At 28.3% G+C, this 18,826-nt stretch overlaps 1 protein-coding gene and 1 long non-coding RNA gene across 2 annotated transcripts in view; both read left to right on the top strand.

Moving 5' to 3' along the window:
- The window catches only part of LOC136080645 (PIN2/TERF1-interacting telomerase inhibitor 1-like), a 46,677-nt gene extending 43,534 nt beyond the window's left edge, over positions 1–3,143 (top strand). The window contains exons 6-7 of the mRNA XM_065797571.1: positions 2,092–2,268; positions 2,422–3,143. Of these exons, the coding sequence (XP_065653643.1) occupies positions 2,092–2,268; positions 2,422–3,075 (831 nt within the window). The 3' untranslated portion in view covers positions 3,076–3,143. The remainder of the gene's footprint in view (positions 1–2,091; positions 2,269–2,421) is intronic.
- Positions 3,144–11,731: 8,588 nt separating this feature from the next.
- Positions 11,732–14,096, top strand: LOC136080644 (uncharacterized). The gene is made up of 3 exons (XR_010638574.1): positions 11,732–12,156; positions 12,377–12,684; positions 13,034–14,096. It is a non-coding gene; the product is annotated as an uncharacterized LOC136080644 (long non-coding RNA).
- Positions 14,097–18,826: the final 4,730 nt, after the last annotated feature.

Genomic DNA, 18,826 nt, shown 5'->3' with positions numbered 1-18,826 from the left:
ACCCTTCATTGACAATGTAAGGCTGTAAGAAGTGGCTTCTTTACAGCTACACGAGCTCGAAGCCCCACTTTTTGTAGCCTATTGCAGACATTTCTATCTGTAATATTGACACCATAATGATCAGACATCAAAGCCTGTATTTCCACAGCAGAACAGCTGCAGTTCTCTAGACTGAGGTGCAATATTGTATGATCTTCTCAAGGTGTTGTCTTCTTTGGCTGTCCACTTCTAGACTTATCTTTTACTTCCCCTGTTTTCCTGTACTTCATTATTATTCTTGTCACTGTGTTCTTCAAAATCTTCATCTCTGACGCAACTTTGCTATAACTTTAGTGACTCCAAGTAACATTATCTATAATCATTTGCTCCTGACAAGACAGTTTCTTATTTCCAGGCATACTTGTATAATTAGCTAATAAATTTATTAATTTTTAGTAAGTAGATCTATAAGAAATCACAAGAATAGTTTAAGAAAGTATTAAAACAGAACATAAATATAAATTGTAAAGTAAAATCATTAATTATTAATCATAACACACATAAATATCAAATAATAATTATTGTGCAACATATGGAAAACAACATTATGGTTAGTACAAACACTACACAACATCAACCAATGTGTCTCAAGACTAAGAATGCCAAACTGTACAAAAATGACTAATGTGTGCACTGTCTAATAATTTAAATTAATAAAATTTAAAAGATTCACTACATTTTACCGAATGAACTCTATAACTAATATGTATGTTATTCTAGTCTGTCATGCAAGTATTGAACAATGTGGTATTTGTGATTCAAAATATGGTTATTGATTTATTATTCATAATTGTTTGGGATAGTTGATCAAAATAACTACACATGGTCTTCACTATGCATCATTTATAGAAATATTTAATTAAAAAAACAAGTTAAGTACATAAAAATAACAAGTTTTGTAAAATGAACTAAATTTGTGGTCGAACACATGATTTTTTCCGCCACTCTAAGTGTAATTCTAATTACACTTAGTGTAATTAGAATTACACTTAACTCTCAGATCACTTAATTCAAATAGTAAATATAAATTTTATGCTGGCGGAAAAAAATTTATTTTTATGTAGAAAGCTTAGGCTATCATTTTTGTCTTTAGCGTCTGTGTGTATTTCCTTAAGCAAGTAATCAAATTTCGTGGGTACTGGAACTGAATCTGAGTGTGGTTGAGGCAAGAAGCAGATTAAACATTTAGGTCTGATATATTTCTAGTTCTAATGACAGTAAGAAAAAGGTTAACGTAGCAAAAATGCCACTTGAGCAACAAAATCATTGATTTGATTTTTTGGCTCAAGTCAGATCATAGGAATACCTGATGGGGTAACTATTTAACCAGTTGTGAAGAACAGCTAGTGCAACAGTAATGTAGTGCCGAAGTAGCACATTTACTTTTTTTATCAAAATAAGCAGCATACAGCTTTAAAATATGTTAATTAAATGTATGTTGCTCTTTTTTGCAACAGTGTCGCCTCATATATAACAAAAAATGTTTTTCTCAGTTTTACAGTTGCAATGAGAGGAAGTTACCTTTTTAATCACTAAGATCACATTTTTAATCTACGACAGACAAAGTACTAATCACATTTAGCAAATCCAAAGCAAATTTAATCATGCAGTTTAGTTTGAATTATATCAATTTTTAATTGTAAAAAAAAAATAACATAAAAATTATACATATTACTGGGAGTTTGATAGGAACAACTGGGAAGTTAATGTAATGTGATATTATTAAAATTATATTGTTATAATGAGGTTGGTGGGTTTGAACATGGTGCAGTTTATATCAACATATGTTAAAAAAAGCAAAAGCAAGACAGGTGAATAAGTAGGCAAATTCGGATCGAAAATACAAAAAAACACCAAAAAGCTAACACTAAAAAACAAAAGTGCAATTAAAAATATGCAAAGTAAAAACCGTTCAAGAGATAAAAAAAAGTACATTTTCAAAAATTTCATAAAATATTACGCATTTGATTGCGTGAAAAAAATTTTTTTAGGCACTAATTAAAAGTATGACCGCAACTTTTTAATAAGTATATGTTTATTCTCGTTTACAAGGATGATTCAGATGCTGCCAGTGTGGTTTCCTGTCCTGTAGCTGACAGTAATAATGAGCATGGTATTACCACTCTACATACAGGAATCAGTATTCATGATTATTTTGCAATGAAAATGGCATCTATAAAGCAAAAAAATATATCAAATGTTAAAGAGCCAGCGATGTCACCTGCAAAGGTTAGTTTATTTTATGTTGAAATAGTTAACTTTATTTAGTATAGCTTTTGAATTGTATTTAGTCAACTTTTTTTAAACATTTAAACATTTAGTATTTTCACTTTTTTTGTAAAATTTCTTCAATACCTATTTTAAGTTTATATGTTTTTAAAGAACGTTCCTGTCAATGAAAACCACAAAAAAAACAAAAAACAAAAAAACCGCGACGAAGATGAACAAGATGAGAAAAAGAAAAAAACTAAAAAGAAGAAAAAGTGTCGTGATAAGTCAGATGACGAGAAATTATCAGTTGAATCAAAAGATTCGAACGTTATATTAAATACAAATATCGTTACTGAAATGATAAAAAACAAGCGCAAACTTCTCGAAAAAGAAAACGACTCAGTTTTTATGAAGTTTGACCTAAACAGATCCGATGTATCTGAAATAAAATGTGATGTAAAGAAAACATCGAAGAAAAAGGCTCATAACGACGGTAAAGGTAATGATCCAAAAATAATAGAATGCGATGCAAAACTTTCTAAAGATAAAAAAAGAAAACGACATTACGAAGAACCAATTGTTATCGAGTCTTCGGACATCGAACCTACTGATATCGAGTTTTACGACGGTAAAGGTAATTCTCCAAAAATAATAGAATGTGATGCAAAGCTTTCTAAAGATAAAAAAAGAAAACGACATTACGAAGAACCAATTATTATCGAGTCTTCGGACATCGAACCTACTGATATTGAGTTTACGGACACTGATAAGAAAAATTCTAAAAAAAAAAAGAAAAAAAGCAAAAAGGTAGAAATGAAAGAATGAAAAATGTATTTTTATTTTCTTCAAAATGTCAAAATTTGATTTAAACAAATTAATTAAGCCTCTCATAATCTCTCACAGAGTTTTTATTCATTAATAAAATCAAGAGAACTTTTATATATATATATATATATATATATATATATATATATATATATATATATATATATATATATATATATATATATACATATATATATATATATATATATATATATACATATATATATATATATTATAAAGAGGAATTATGTATCAAGTTTAAATTATATACCTAGTGTATTGAATCTTTAAATATTTTCTAAAGTGTTCAATTTTTAAAAATTGTTTTTAGCTTGTATTGTCACCTGAAAGCAGAGGCGTATAGACCTAATGTTAAGCAGAGGCAAAACATACTTACCAGGGGGAAAAATCTTTGATGTTGGTTATTTAAATTTAATAATTGCAGCTTTTATATATAAAAAAAATGCACCATGAGTTTAAAGAAAACAGCGTTGATGGTATAAATTTTTTGGTATTTTTACTGAAAATGATATTGTTCAAGAATGTGTTTGAATTTCATTCTGCTTTAAAGGAGTCATAAAATGATAGTGAGCTAATAAATCTCTGAGAATTTATTTTATTCTCAAAATATAATTAAGCTTCCTAAATGATAATCGAGACAACCAACTTTATATTCCATTAAAACTTTTATGATTGACGTATGATCAATCTGATTAGATGTCAACCATAAATTAATTTACAAAACGAGTGTAATGAAATCTGTTATGAAAGTGTAATGAAAATTTTGTAATCATTTACAAAAGAGTGTAATGAAAAATATTTAATAAAGACTTTATGGATTCTTACGTAATCATAAATGCGAATTGGTTTTCTTATATAGACGTGAAGAAAGTTTCTATTTTCACGCTTTAAACTCGAAACATGAAACAAAATCTAATTTGGCTTATGCCAAATTTAGATTTTGTTTTACGTTAAAATTTAACGTCAGATTTCGGAGCTTTAATTAGTATTTTTATAACGGTTTTTACTTTTTTTAAATAACAGCAGAATAATAGTTGAATAACATGAAAGTTCCTTTAGAAAGTTTTTTTTTTTTAATTTAACTTTATACGTTTTTTAATATACATATCGCGACGTTAGAATTATTACTTGCTTTATCTCCACTTTTAAAAAAAATTGAGTTATTGATAGTATTATGTACCTCAGAATAATTTTTATAAGTAAAAAGTTGCGGAGAAAGCGTAAGTTAAAAAGTTGTTTTTATATGCCGCCTCCCAAAGCTTTTATTTTTTAAATCGTTTCATCTCGAAAAGGCGAAGATAAGATAATTCTAACGTCGTGATATAAGAAACCAAGTTGGCTCGTACAAGAAAGTTTCTAATTTTAGGGTGGTACATTTATTTTGCAGACATTTAAAAAAATTGTTACCATAATTGACAAAAAATTTTATGGGGAATATGCTTTTAGAGTTATTTTTTGAGTATTCTTAACAGAAAAATAGATTTTGGCACATTTTCTTAAAAATAATTTTTACGCTTTGTAACGTAACTTTGACTGATGGGTCATTCCCTATAAGATTGTCATATTTCAAAAATTTTTAAACTGAATATTAGAAATATTCACTTCGTCATTTATTTTTATGCAAGTGTAGGTGTTTAAAATTTGGTAGCCATTTTTAATATTTTATGATATAAACAGAGGCAATTCTACGAATAAAATGAGGGGGGGGGGGGTAAATCCTTAAAAAGTATCGACTGGCTTCTTTTTAAAAAAAAAAGGTCTTTAAAACGAAAATTTACCCGACTGAATTGTGTTAAACTCGACTAGCCGACTAAAATTGTTGAAAAACCGACTATAACTTGAAAATCACCCCCCACCCCACCCCACCCGTAAAATCGCCTCTGGATATAAAAAACATGGGCTTCTTAAATTGGAGATGTGTTAAACGTTTTTTTTTTAATTTTTAATTCTCAGAATAAACATTAGTGATTAAATAAGTTTGTTAATAAGTGATATTATTAATATTTCAATTATTAGTTGGTATGATACTAAAAAAAAGGCATTTTTCACCGTCACGACCGCGATATTATAACAAATTTAGTTTTTTTATACAACCTAAATTTAATTTTTTTTAGTTAGAAAATATTTAGCAAAAGCATTTTAGTTAAATGAATATATATGTAAAAAAAAGTTATAATATCCTTATCTTAAAAAAAGTAAAATGCAATTTCTTTTTTGTCACGACCGCGACGTAACGGATGTTTAGATATTTAAATGCGTCGCACAGTGGAACAGAGTGTGCCAAAATACCAAAAAATCAATGTCAGCATTGCACAGTAAAAATTTGGTCATAATGGTAAAGATATGTTCATTATGAAAATCAAGTTAAAAAAATATTAAATATTAATTTAAGCGTTATTTTATGCGGTTATTTACACCTTAATTTGACATTTTATCCTCCAAACCCTACTTCGCAGCTACTGTTGACACTCACTTAAACCATCATGAGTGCAATATGGAACAGTAGATGCCACCAAATGTTTAGTAACATAAAAATTGACCCAATGGCAGTGATCAGGGTAATAATCAAGAATATCAGAAATATTATTACTTTAAAATATAATTATCATGACCGCGAAAACATTTTCTGTCAACTTTTTTGTATCAATAACGTATTTTGCCAACTAGAGAACCGGAAGTTAAAACTAAACATATGAGCTAAATTGATACACTAGCTCAAAATTCAAAAATGAATGTTTAGTAAAGACCTTTTTTTCTCTGCAAAGCTTTTTTTACAACAAAATTATTGTTATTTATGATTAGAAAAACACTGCCAGCCATTATTTTATGATATATAAGTGCTACATGTAGACATGTTTTAAGATATATAAGTGTTTCATGTAGACATGTTTTAAGATATATATAAGTGTTACATGTAGACATGTTTTAAGATATATATAAGTGTTACATGTAGCGATTGTATAGTGATGTTTGTGTAAAGGTAATTTCCTAATTAATAAAAATCCTTTCTTACAAAACATTCTAAACTAATATTGAACACTATCTCTAAATATATAAAAAAAAATTTAAAAACTTTACCTGATTCTCGACATTTTTCCGCACAATAGCTAAACTAATATGAAACACAACAAATTATAAAATCAAAAAACACAAAAAAATATAAAATAAATAAAAAGTAAAATATGCATATATATATATATATATATTTTTTTTTTAACAGCTGTAAAACCTTGTAATCATTATAACTTGAGTTAATGTATTACCATAAAATTGTAAATAATTATTATTTTAAAGAGAAAAAATATATATATATATATTTGTTACGTTTTTTTTATTAAAAACTTGTTGATGTCTCTTTTATTTTTCTAAGGATAACAATAAACATTGTTTAAATTATTTATATATTTTTAAAAACTTTGGCAATGCTAAAATAAAAATACCTAAAATGTAATGTTATCAGATAGTACAATGTTTTGTCACGACCGCGATGTCGCAAGCGCGACTTTTTATCTAGCTAAAATTTTATGTAAAACATAAATTTAAAAAAATTAAAAAATTGTAATATAGTTAATATAACATCCTATGTAAAATAATTAAATAGATTAAATTTTTAATTTGTAGAAAGTTTTCTATAAAAAAACAAAATTACTTAAATAAGTTCTGTTTCTGTTTTTGTAGCTGTCACGACCGGTTTTATTTTGACATAGCGATGCTATGTCAAAATAAAACCGGTAATCAAATGTACACATTATCAACAACAAAAAAAAGATTTATTAAGTTCCTTGCTTATATTTTTACCTTTTGCAGTAGAAATGTCACGACCACGACTATATGGAATGACCTTGATCGGTATTATGGTAAAATATATTGCCAGTTTTTGACAATGATAAACCTTTCAGCTGCGTGTTAGGCGGAATTTATTAGTCACACTTTCAAATTGAAATTTAGTTCAGTATAAGTCTTGCAAAAAGTTTTTTGTGTAAACAAAATTTGTGATTCTATATGTAAACAAAACACTTTTTGTAATTAATAACTTAGTTTTAATTTAGAAGTTTGAATAAATAATATGCCAAGAACTCATTATGAATGCATTAAGAACTCATTCTGGAATGCAGTATTTTATAGAGCTTTTTTTAATAACCATGGCGATGAGTGCATTTCCATTGTTGATGATTGCATTTGCAAGAGCAATAGGATTAGTAGAGGTCATAAATAGCTAAGGTAATATCGGAACGCCATATACAAAATTCTTTACTCACGCATAGATATACCGACGTTCCGAGAGTCGTTTGTGATCAATATGGTTGTATTGTTATCCTTTTACTCAAAGATAAATTATTATTTAGGCTAATTGTACAGTAAAACGGGTATCTCATTTCAGAAGAAAAGGTACCGTAAATCAGAAAGCATTTAAAATCTAAAACATTTGCCGCTGCATTAATACACGTGATTAATCATGCGAGGATAGAGTCGAGCTTCTATGAGAGATACTCTAAACATTATAAACTTGCTTGAACTTCTGGAGCCAAATTCAAAAAAAAGAGTTATTCAAGAAAGCCTTTAATCAAAGAAAGCTAGGAAACTAAATTCTTTTGAAATGAAAGTAAGCTGCTATGGTCACCAGACTATGAAGTCAATTTTAGTAAAAATGGTTATCCCTCAATGAATAAAGATGTTTCTATAGCCCAAAATTAATTTCAAAACTGTTTTTTATTATTTAAAAAATTACCCCAATTTCCCAATAGCGCACAAATTCACAGATTTTGAGAATGATTGAAGAAGATAAAATGTTTGAGTTTATTGAAAAACCACTTAAGTTAAGACATAAGTGTCTGAGTCAAATTGTTTCAAGATATCAAAAACTTGTTCTTGAAGCTTCAGCATCTGTGGACGCGATTGCAGAGATTAAGATGTTTGAAATAAAATTAGGTTTATGAAATTAATTAAAATTTTCAATAAGTTATTTTAAATTTAAATGTTTTATATAAATTACTCTGATTTTTATATAACCACTCACAAAAACTTGAAGTTTTTATATCTTGATAGTTAATTTTTGATAGTTAATAATTAAACATTGGGGTAGTATCATAAAAGTAGTTGTTGAAATGTTTTTGCAATATATATGCCAATATTACTTCAACTAAAAAGCTACAAAAAGTTTAGACTTTCGTTCATAACTTCATAAATGTATTATTACGGAAAAAATGTTATTTAAATAAAACATGTTCTAAATTTAATGCATCTTTAATAGGGGTCAGGGTAACAACATCTGTTTTTGCTAAGTCTAAAAACATCTGTCCAACAATATCAGAATTTTCATTATTGTCTAATAACATCTGTGTCAAAAGTATATGATTAGTAGTTACATCTTTTCAATTATCCAAGTATAACAACATCTGTATAACCATATCTGGAAATTTTACAGATGTAGTTACATCTTTTCAATTATGCAAAAAATAACTACATCTGTGAATTCTACAGATGTAGTTACATTTTTTCAGTTTTATTAAATATTACTACATGATTTTATGAAGCTATTAAATTATAATGCATTATTTCAACCAAATGTAGTTACATATAAGATTTTTTTCAGATGCAATTACATGTGGAGGATATTCTTCCAGATGATCTACAAGGACACTATTTGAATAGAAATTATTCAAGGACCTGCGTAGGCCTGTGAAATCATTTGGGAATTCATCAAATAAGATGAAGAGTTGTAAAGTAGCAGCTATTGGCTTTTTTAACTAGTTTTTGAAATAAACAGTTATATACTAGTTGTATTATTTTTAAAGATGGCAGAAGAAAGAATGTGAAAGTAGTTCGAAGTTTATCTGTAAATCAACCTTTTGATTCAGATCATGCTCAAAATATTCTTAAAAAAGCTCTAGCACTCTATTATATTGGATAGTAATATTAGATAGTAATATGAGCAAATCTGATTACTAACACTAGACAAATAATGCTGTGAGTAAAGGTTGTAATCTCTATCCTGCACACAACAATGTTTGTGCTGGTAAAGAACAATGTCTTTCTGAACAAGCATTATAGACTGTTAATAGTTTTTCTGGAAAAACAAAACTTTTAAGCATTAGTCGATCATACAGCAATACCCCTAATACAGTTGCAGAAACAAGTTATCGATTCCATGAATAATCTTGAAGACTAACATTACATTTTAAAGTTTGGTTTGATGGATCAACTAGCCAAAGGATTTATACTCAGGTGAGAATTTAGAAAGAAAACCAAAATCTTTTAGAAGAAGCTAAAAATATTTCATTGACAGAGATAGGTCTCTGCTTTGGCCTTTAAACTTTCCATGCTTGGATTAAAAGCATGGAATGTCTTCCTAAAATTAATTATAAATTAACAGTGAAAATGTGAATTACAAGGACACCATTTGAAAAAAAAATTATTCAAGGACGAAAACAGAAAATTCAAATAAGGTTTCGTGATGAAGTTGGACTGAAAATTGATATGCCAATGTCTGGTGGCTCCGGATCATCAAATAATGGAAATACATAATGAAATAATGTCAGTATAATAAAGATGTTACATGTTATTTTGTGTACCTTGTCATCTAGCTTTCTAATTGACTCTTCACTAGAGAATACTGCTACAAAACAGTTGAAAAGTATGTAAGTCTATATCTGTGGTATCATATGTGTCATTGTTTGCATCGCATTCTTATTCATGGTTGGCAAGTTATAAAGAGAATGCCTTATGGCATGCTCAGTGAAGAGACACAAGAAGCTCAAAATAAAAGCTCAGAAAAGTTTTGTGAATCATTTTCCAGAAAGTGTTCGCGGTCAAAACAAATGAAAAATTGTCAAGGCGACTAATGTGTTCTTTTGACCCTTTGATATGTAGTTTGAGAAAATTATATTATCCTAAGAGAAATGCTCTTCTAATTGGCATTCTTGATGTACTCAAAGAGGTTCCAACTTTTGACTAACTATAAATTGCAATTACATAGTTTTGATTTTAGTTGGTATTCAAGATGTTTACTTTATTAGTATTTATTATTTATATAATAAAATAATGCATGTTATGCAAATAAATTTTTTTTTAAATGTACAAATTTGCTTGTATTCATGTATATACTTTATAAAGTATTCTATAGCTTTAAATGTATGAACGCTTGGTTTTTTTATTTGGTTGCTAAGGGCAGCTGAACTACGTAAATACAATTAGTTCGAATTTTATTAACTATGTCTATAAACCCTTAAAGTTATGATTGTTTTCAAAGTTTTTATGTCATTTTTTAAAGAAATTTTGAATTAAGCATAAGCTTCATAAAAAAAATTAAATAACTGGTTTCTAAGAGCCCAAAACTGTATAGCAACACCAAAATTTAGTAATTTTTTGTTTGTGTTATCATTCAAATTCATAAAATAGCATTGTAGCAATAATATCAGTTTAGTTTATAAACTTGACATTTTAAGAAAGTCTCAATTTAGGCAACTATGCAAAAGGTAACTAATGCACTGTTGCAATGGAATTAGGTATTCATAGCAACTAAATAAACAATCTATTGGTACCATTAAATTCGTCGTATAAAATATACTCAACCTGGAAATTATGGGGAAAATTTGATTAATATTTTAAAGGTTATTTTGCTCAGCTAATAACGATTTTGGCCCACTGTGCTGTGGTAAGCTTAGCTATACCGACTCCTTTCTTCATCTCAAAAAATTCAAAACACAAGAATCGCTATTTAATTTGCCAGCAATTAGTTTCTCTTTCATAGAAAAGAAAACGAATCACAAAGGTTTTCTGCTCAGTGTGAGATATTGGGGGTACCATCGACTATAATTGTGAAGTAGATACCATCCACAATTTCTTCGACAACTACACTTCGAATGACACCACCATATTCTCTGATGAACTCATTTTGAGACGACGGAGATAAGAAAGAACACTCATTCTGGAGCCTTCTTGTTGATGACGTTTAACATTTTCCAAGAGGGCTGCAATAACAACATTGTGGCAATAAATAAGCTCCATACCAGCAAGAAAGCTTCTATTTTCTTTCTGACTCACGTGTTGTTTCACCTGAAAACATAGTTGTATATAGTATTTTTAATTAAACTATTACAATATTTATATAAATAATTAAAATTGATATTGAAAGAAATTTATAATGAGTTAAATAAATAAGTTAAACTCCTAGAAGCCAAGTTATTATATAAACGAAGAAATGTCCTCCATTTAGTTGTCTCAGAATTTATTCACTTCTGGAGCTCTGAATATATACCAGTGGAACTAGTAAGACGAATGTATGCCTCTTTCCAATCCATGTAGAACTTTTGGTGCAATGGGCTGGATTGATCCTATTTCACACAATTTCTCCGTTTTCTTAATTGATTCCTAGCCCCTTTGACTTTATCGAATGTGAACATCACATTTGATAAAGTCAATGTGATTCACAGGTGAGAAACTTGGTAATGCGTTCAACGCACTACCTAACGAAATTGTCAAAGATAATAGTGTTGACAGCTTCTATGATTGAGTGTGGAATGATGAGCTACCATAATAATTACCTCATCATCTTCCGAGCCATCAAGCACGAGCTAGCATGGCTAAATCTTCATGGGCTTTCGGAATACGGCTGGTTCCGTCTAATTAGGTACGTGACAATTGCGTTTTACGGAACCGAATTTTGTGCTAAAATTTTGTGCCACGATTTTCGCAGTCTCTTCAAAGTTAGCGTGCTTGAGGAAGGCTTTCTGAAATAACTTTTTAGTATTCGTTATCAACATAGAGTATTTTTAGAAAGAAGAATAGTTGAAGCTTATTATTAATTTGGTTTTAATTATACTCAATTGATATATTAGCGAGTTTATTGATGTCAAAGTTTTAGTTGTACTTCTGTGGTGAAATTAATGTCCAGGATATAGTCTATATTTTATCTATTCAATTTTTATTTTTAAGTTATTCAATTATCTATGCACCTGCCAAATTTCGTTGAAAAATATTATGTAGCAGTCACCCTATTTCTTGCTGCACTTTTGTTACCTAATTTACATTTTCCCTGTTGTTAGCGCGGGAGACAGAGGGGTCCGTTGATTATTTGTATATATATATATTTTTTATATATAACATTCATATTAATAATATTATTAGCAATATTTAACTTATTTCATAAATTGATATTATAAACCTAGATACTTTATAGTGAAAATATGATTTAAAAATATGTAAATTTAAACAAAATTGTTTTATTAAAAGGATTTTTAGTAAATAATAAAATAAGACTTAAATTTTATGTTTTATTTAGAAACAAAATGGAGAAAGAAAATAAAGGTTTCACATAGTATTTTGTATCATATTCATAATATAGTTTATATATGAATCAAATTAGTTATGAATCATATCTAATTTGAAGTTTGAACGTTGTCTTTATTTAACAAGGAAAGCCTTTAGATTATAATTTATAACTAATAAATAAGTTATTTTTACATAAATTTATTAAATTAATTTTAAATTATTATTTGGCCACTATCTAAACCTTTATGTATAACTTAAATATTTCTTTCGCTGTTTTAGATGCTCTAAGTTGTGAAATGGCGTCAGCCAACAACATCAGTTAGTTACTTTCTTTTTTCAATAGCTCGGTAGGTATTTTTATTATATATATATATATATATATATATATATATATATATATATATATATATATATATATATATATATATATTAGTAAAAAACACTTATCTAACTTTTATCTTCGACTTGAAGTTTCACCATTGCTGGATCATCAGGAAGAGTACATTTACATATATATATATATATATATATATATATATATATATATATATATATATATATATATATATATATATATATATATATATATATATATATATACAAATGACTTACTATATGCAAATTTATATCTTAATTTTTCAAAATAAAGTTAATTTAATTTGTTTAGATGAACTTGCTTTACAGAGGATCAGTCAGTTATATCCCTATTACATGAATTAATTTAGTATTTAGTCATTTACTATTAGTTATCAAATACAGTTCTTTATCAAATACAGTTCTTAGATCAAAAAAGAATAGGACTGTCGACTATCTAGACACTCTAGATTTAAGTTTAAGAGAAAAGATTGTTAAATGGTCAATTAATGTTGCACGTAAAAACAGATTTACAAATCGACTCTATCGATGCAAAGTAGGAGATGAGATTTGCAAAAGACAAAAAATCAAGCGCCAAAAAATGGATGAAAAAGAAAAAAGAAAGTCAGAGCGTGACCTATCTAAATTAAATTTTGAAGAGATTATTAATTCATATAAGCACTTATCCAATGACCAACTATTTGATTTAGAAGATGTCATGTCAGATAGAATTGTTGGGAAGAAACTAGAACATGAATGGTACGATCCAAAGACATGCAAAAGTGTTTTATATCGCGGCAGAGTAAAAAAAGTTAATAAAAGAAAAAATGACTTCATTTACACCATTTCTTACTGGAAAGATGATGAAACTGATAATGAAGCTGTTGACTATTGCATGAAAAAGATCCAGCTTGCTGCTGATGTTGTTTCCGGTGAGTTACAATTTAATTAATTTAATAACACTGCAAGTGTTGTGACTTGCCAAAAATGTATTGCAAATGTTGTGACTTGCATAAATAATACAGCAAGTGTTGTGACTTGTATAAATTATATAGCAAGTGTTGTGACTTGCCTAAATAATACAGCAAGTGTTGTGACTTGCCTAAATAATACAGCAAGTGTTGTGACTTGCATAAATTATATAGCAAGTGTTGTGACTTGCCTAAATAATATAGCAAGTGTTGTGACTTGCCTAAGTTATATAGCAAGTGTTGTGACTTGCCTAAATAATACAGCAAGTGTTGTACTTGCATAAATTATATAGCAAGTGTTGTGACTTGCCTAAATAATACAGCAAGTGTTGTGACTTGCCTAAATAATACAGCAAGTGTTGTGACTTGTTAAATTTTTTGATAGACGGCTCTGGCTTACCTTCACGTGGTTTCTATCGTTAAAAATGGTTAAAACAGTTTCATACTAAAAGCCAAGACAAAAATATATTGTATTTTCTTTAAAACAGTTTTATATTATTATTATTATTTTTTAATATTTTATTTATTTTTTATTTTGAAACAGAAAATTTGTTTGTTAACCAAACAAAATGGCTAGCTCGTTAACTATACTGTATGGTCCTTACTTCTGTTAATGTAATAATCACATGAAAGACTTTATTATAGGTTTTTGCTATACTTGGTTAGAAAGATGACATGTTTTTTACAGCCAATTGACTTATAGCCCCACATTAGTAGTTGTATAATTTTTTTTGTAATATATATCCAATTAAATAATAATTTTTGGTAAGAAGTGGAAAGGGCATTAGAATGCCTCTTTCTTATGACATATTTGGATACGCCCTCTTTTAAACTCCACTCTCTTATGACCATGGATGCACCACTAATGTATCTTTTAATCTAGTGGAATATGTTTTTTACTTCTTTGTTGTTGTACTTTAAATATTCAATCAGATATTTCAAGAATTGAAACATTTTTTGATATTATAGTACTAAAACATCATCAACATATCTACTGTGAGTTTTACATTAACCTCCCATATTTGGTGGTTGTCTGGTATGAATTTATTTTTTAATTTATTTCCAATTTTTTAATTTGTTTTTTAAATTTATTGTTCAAATTTTGAAAAAAAAATTTTTTTTTTTAGGTTGGGTGGAGAGGTGGGGGGGGGGGGGGGGGTGGACGGTGGTGGGCATACGCCCCTTTGTAATAGAAACACCATTTTTATACGTAAGATTGTATAACATAATTTTATATTGTGTACTAATTTTACTCATTATAGTAAAGATATAAATATTTATAAAATCAAGTCGTTTTTGATCCTAGGGTGTGATACACCAATCGCCACCACACCCACCTCTATTGCTAACATTCACCTCTCGTTTATTTTGGTGGTTTACTATAAATTTAAAATAACTTTTTTGTGTATTTATATTGCTTATGTAATTTAAAAAAAAAAAAATTTCTGAAAAAAGTGTCCAGTTTTATACGGGCGAGGTGGTGGTTTGGTGCCCCCTCTGTCCATCCGATACACCCGGTGGTTTGAGTTTAACATAAAGTTGTAACCCACTCTTACACCTATCTTTTGACACCAAGATATTTGTATTTCGATAAGAATTGGCAAAGTTATGACAATTTAAGTGAAGAAAAGCATTATTTTGACCACAGTTTCTTCAACAAATCCATATATAGAAAAAATCGCTACTTAAACCGTCATAACTTTTGAACCAATTGTTCGATTTTGATAATTTTTTCACCTTTAAAATACTGTAATAATCCTCTTTCTAATGATATATAACATTATAGTATTCAAACAATTTGAAATTTTTTACTCACGTACCTAGTCTAATTCAACTACAACTAAATCCTATTTTTTCGTAAAAATAGTTTATAAATAATGATAATAATAGAATTTGAAATGTGTATTTTTATACCGAATACCAAAGTTTCAACCTCAAATACAAAAACTAAGCAGATTTCAAATTGTCAGTCATTAAAATGCTTTCTACTAATTAATAAAAAATATTCAATATGATTATTATTATTTAGCGTTTGTATTTTCGATGCGCTTAGGGATTGCTTAAATTACTACCTAGCGAATTAGAAGGGTTTCTTTTTTTAAATGTTTATGACAAAAATTAAGTAAAATTAGAATTCTGCACGTGAACATTCGAAGTCTTAATAACAATTATGATAAACTTCTTAACTTGTTAGACGAAACAAAAAAACCGTTTTAATATTGCTTTTTTAACTGGAACGTGGATTTCAAGCAATTCAAATAAACTTCGACCTTTTTTATTCCTCGTTTTAATTTAATTTTGCTTCAAACTTTGATGTTTAAAGACTAGTAAATAAATGCGGAGGAGTCCTTACATATGTGAATGAAAATTTTGTTTATTACGTTATGAATGATTTGAGTGCTTCTGATGGCAATAATGAAATTTTGACTAATAAAATAATAAACATCAATCAAAATAATAATAAAACAAATAATAAATATCAATCAAAAAATATTTTATTAAGCTGTTGTTATCGACAATCTGACAGCGCGAGCGAGAACATAAGCATTTTTTTTAACAAAGTATTTTTAAAAAAAGTATTAATAAAAACAAAAAGAACTTCATTATTGGGGACTTAAATATAAAAAATAAAAATTGTTCAAGTTATACAAAAAGACCAATAAAAAAACATTTTGGGTCCCCTAAAAATTGGGGGCCCTAGGCTGCAGCCTACCTTGTCTATGCGTTAAGTCGGGACTCAGTGCCGTCATCTATACTATAGAACGATATTTAAAATCAAAAATACACAATATTGTTTTTTTCTCCTTATGAAAACCTGTTTTTTTTCTTGAGGAACCTTGGTGGTTTTATTTTCTTTGGGGAAACACCATCAAGGGTGGTTAAAAAAATTATAGTTTTTTAAACTATTTGATATATCTTAAAATAAGTTAATAACTCATTAAACTATTTAATAAAAGTTTATAGTTTTTTAAACGTTTTGATACATCTTTATCAAATGGTTTAAAAAACCTTATATTATCTTTTTTCAGAGTAATTCCAAGGCAGCAGCTGACGAAAGCAAATAAAGCTATTATAACTATTTGCAAGGCTGCTGATCGAGAGATGATTAAAAAACCACATACAAAGATGGTATAAAAAGATTTAAAATAAGATTAAAAGTTTTGAAAAATCTATTAAATAATTTAAAAGGGATCAAGCAAATGCTACTGAGGAAGATCTTGAGGCTAAACTCGATCCTCTTAAGCAGAAAAAGAGAAATGTTTTGCCGGCTAACGAGAATCTATATCCAACAAATAAAAGAATAGTTGAATTACAAAGTAAGAAAAAAGCTAACACAGCGACCTGGTTTAGTGCCCTGTTGGAGAACAGAGTTCAGAGTCCTGTCGGAGAGCATACGAGTTTACGCCGTTTGACATAACTGTCGACTGCACAGCTTCAGATGCACAAGTTGAAATGTTTAACGCTCTCGAAGATTATATTTAAAGCCCACAAAACTAAATATAATCTTTAAGAGATTTATTTAGTTTTTGGGCATTAAATATAATCTTCAAGAAGGTTTATAGGCATAGTTAATAAAATTTGAACTAATTAAATGTACGTAATTCAGTTGCCCTTAGCAACCAAATAAAAAAAACCAACAAGCGTTCATACAATTAAAGCTATAGAATACTTTATAAAGTATTTCCAAAAATACAAGCAAATTTGTACATTTAAAAAAAAATTTATTTGCATAACATGCATTATTTTATTATATAAATAATAAATACTAATAAAGTAAACATCTTGAATACCAACTAAAATCAAAACTATGTAATTGCAATTTATAGTTAGTCAAAAGTTGGAACCTCTTTGAGTACATCAAGAATGCCAATTAGAAGAGCATTTCTCTTAGGATAATATAATTTTCTCAAACTACATATCAAAGGGTCAAAAGAACACATTAGTCGCCTTGACAATTTTTCATTTGTTTTGACCGCGAACACTTTCTGGAAAATGATTCACAAAACTTTTCTGAGCTTTTATTTTGAGCTTCTTGTGTCTCTTCACTGAGCATGCCATAAGGCATTCTCTTTATAACTTGCCAACCATGAATAAGAATGCGATGCAAACAATGACACATATGATACCACAGATATAGACTTACATACTTTTCAACTGTTTTGTAGCAGTATTCTCTAGTGAAGAGTCAATTAGAAAGCTAGATGACAAGGTACACAAAATAACATGTAACATCTTTATTATACTGACATTATTTCATTATGTATTTCCATTATTTGATGATCCGGAGCCACCAGACATTGGCATATCAATTTTCAGTCCAACTTCATCACGAAACCTTATTTGAATTTTCTGTTTTCGTCCTTGAATAATTTTTTTTTCAAATGGTGTCCTTGTAATTCACATTTTCACTGTTAATTTATAATTAATTTTAGGAAGACATTCCATGCTTTTAATCCAAGCATGGAAAGTTTAAAGGCCAAAGCAGAGACCTATCTCTGTCAATGAAATATTTTTAGCTTCTTCTAAAAGATTTTGGTTTTCTTTCTAAATTCTCACCTGAGTATAAATCCTTTGGCTAGTTGATCCATCAAACCAAACTTTAAAATGTAATGTTAGTCTTCAAGATTATTCATGGAATCGATAACTTGTTTCTGCAACTGTATTAGGGGTATTGCTGTATGATCGACTAATGCTTAAAAGTTTTGTTTTTCCAGAAAAACTATTAACAGTCTATAATGCTTGTTCAGAAAGACATTGTTCTTTACCAGCACAAACATTGTTGTGTGCAGGATAGAGATTACAACCTTTACTCACAGCATTATTTGTCTAGTGTTAGTAATCAGATTTGCTCATATTACTATCTAATATTACTATCCAATATAATAGAGTGCTAGAGCTTTTTTAAGAATATTTTGAGCATGATCTGAATCAAAAGGTTGATTTACAGATAAACTTCGAACTACTTTCACATTCTTTCTTCTGCCATCTTTAAAAATAATACAACTAGTATATAACTGTTCATTTCAAAAACTAGTTAAAAAAGCCAATAGCTGCTACTTTACAACTCTTCATCTTATTTGATGAATTCCCAAATGATTTCACAGGCCTACCAGTAACTATAGATTTTTGTTTTA

The sequence above is a fragment of the Hydra vulgaris genome, chromosome 05 (assembly GCF_038396675.1).
Source record: "Hydra vulgaris chromosome 05, alternate assembly HydraT2T_AEP".
Classification (NCBI taxonomy): Eukaryota; Metazoa; Cnidaria; class Hydrozoa; order Anthoathecata; family Hydridae; genus Hydra; species Hydra vulgaris.
Note: the sequence above shows the minus strand (reverse complement) of the source record. Positions and strands in the feature narration are given on the sequence as shown.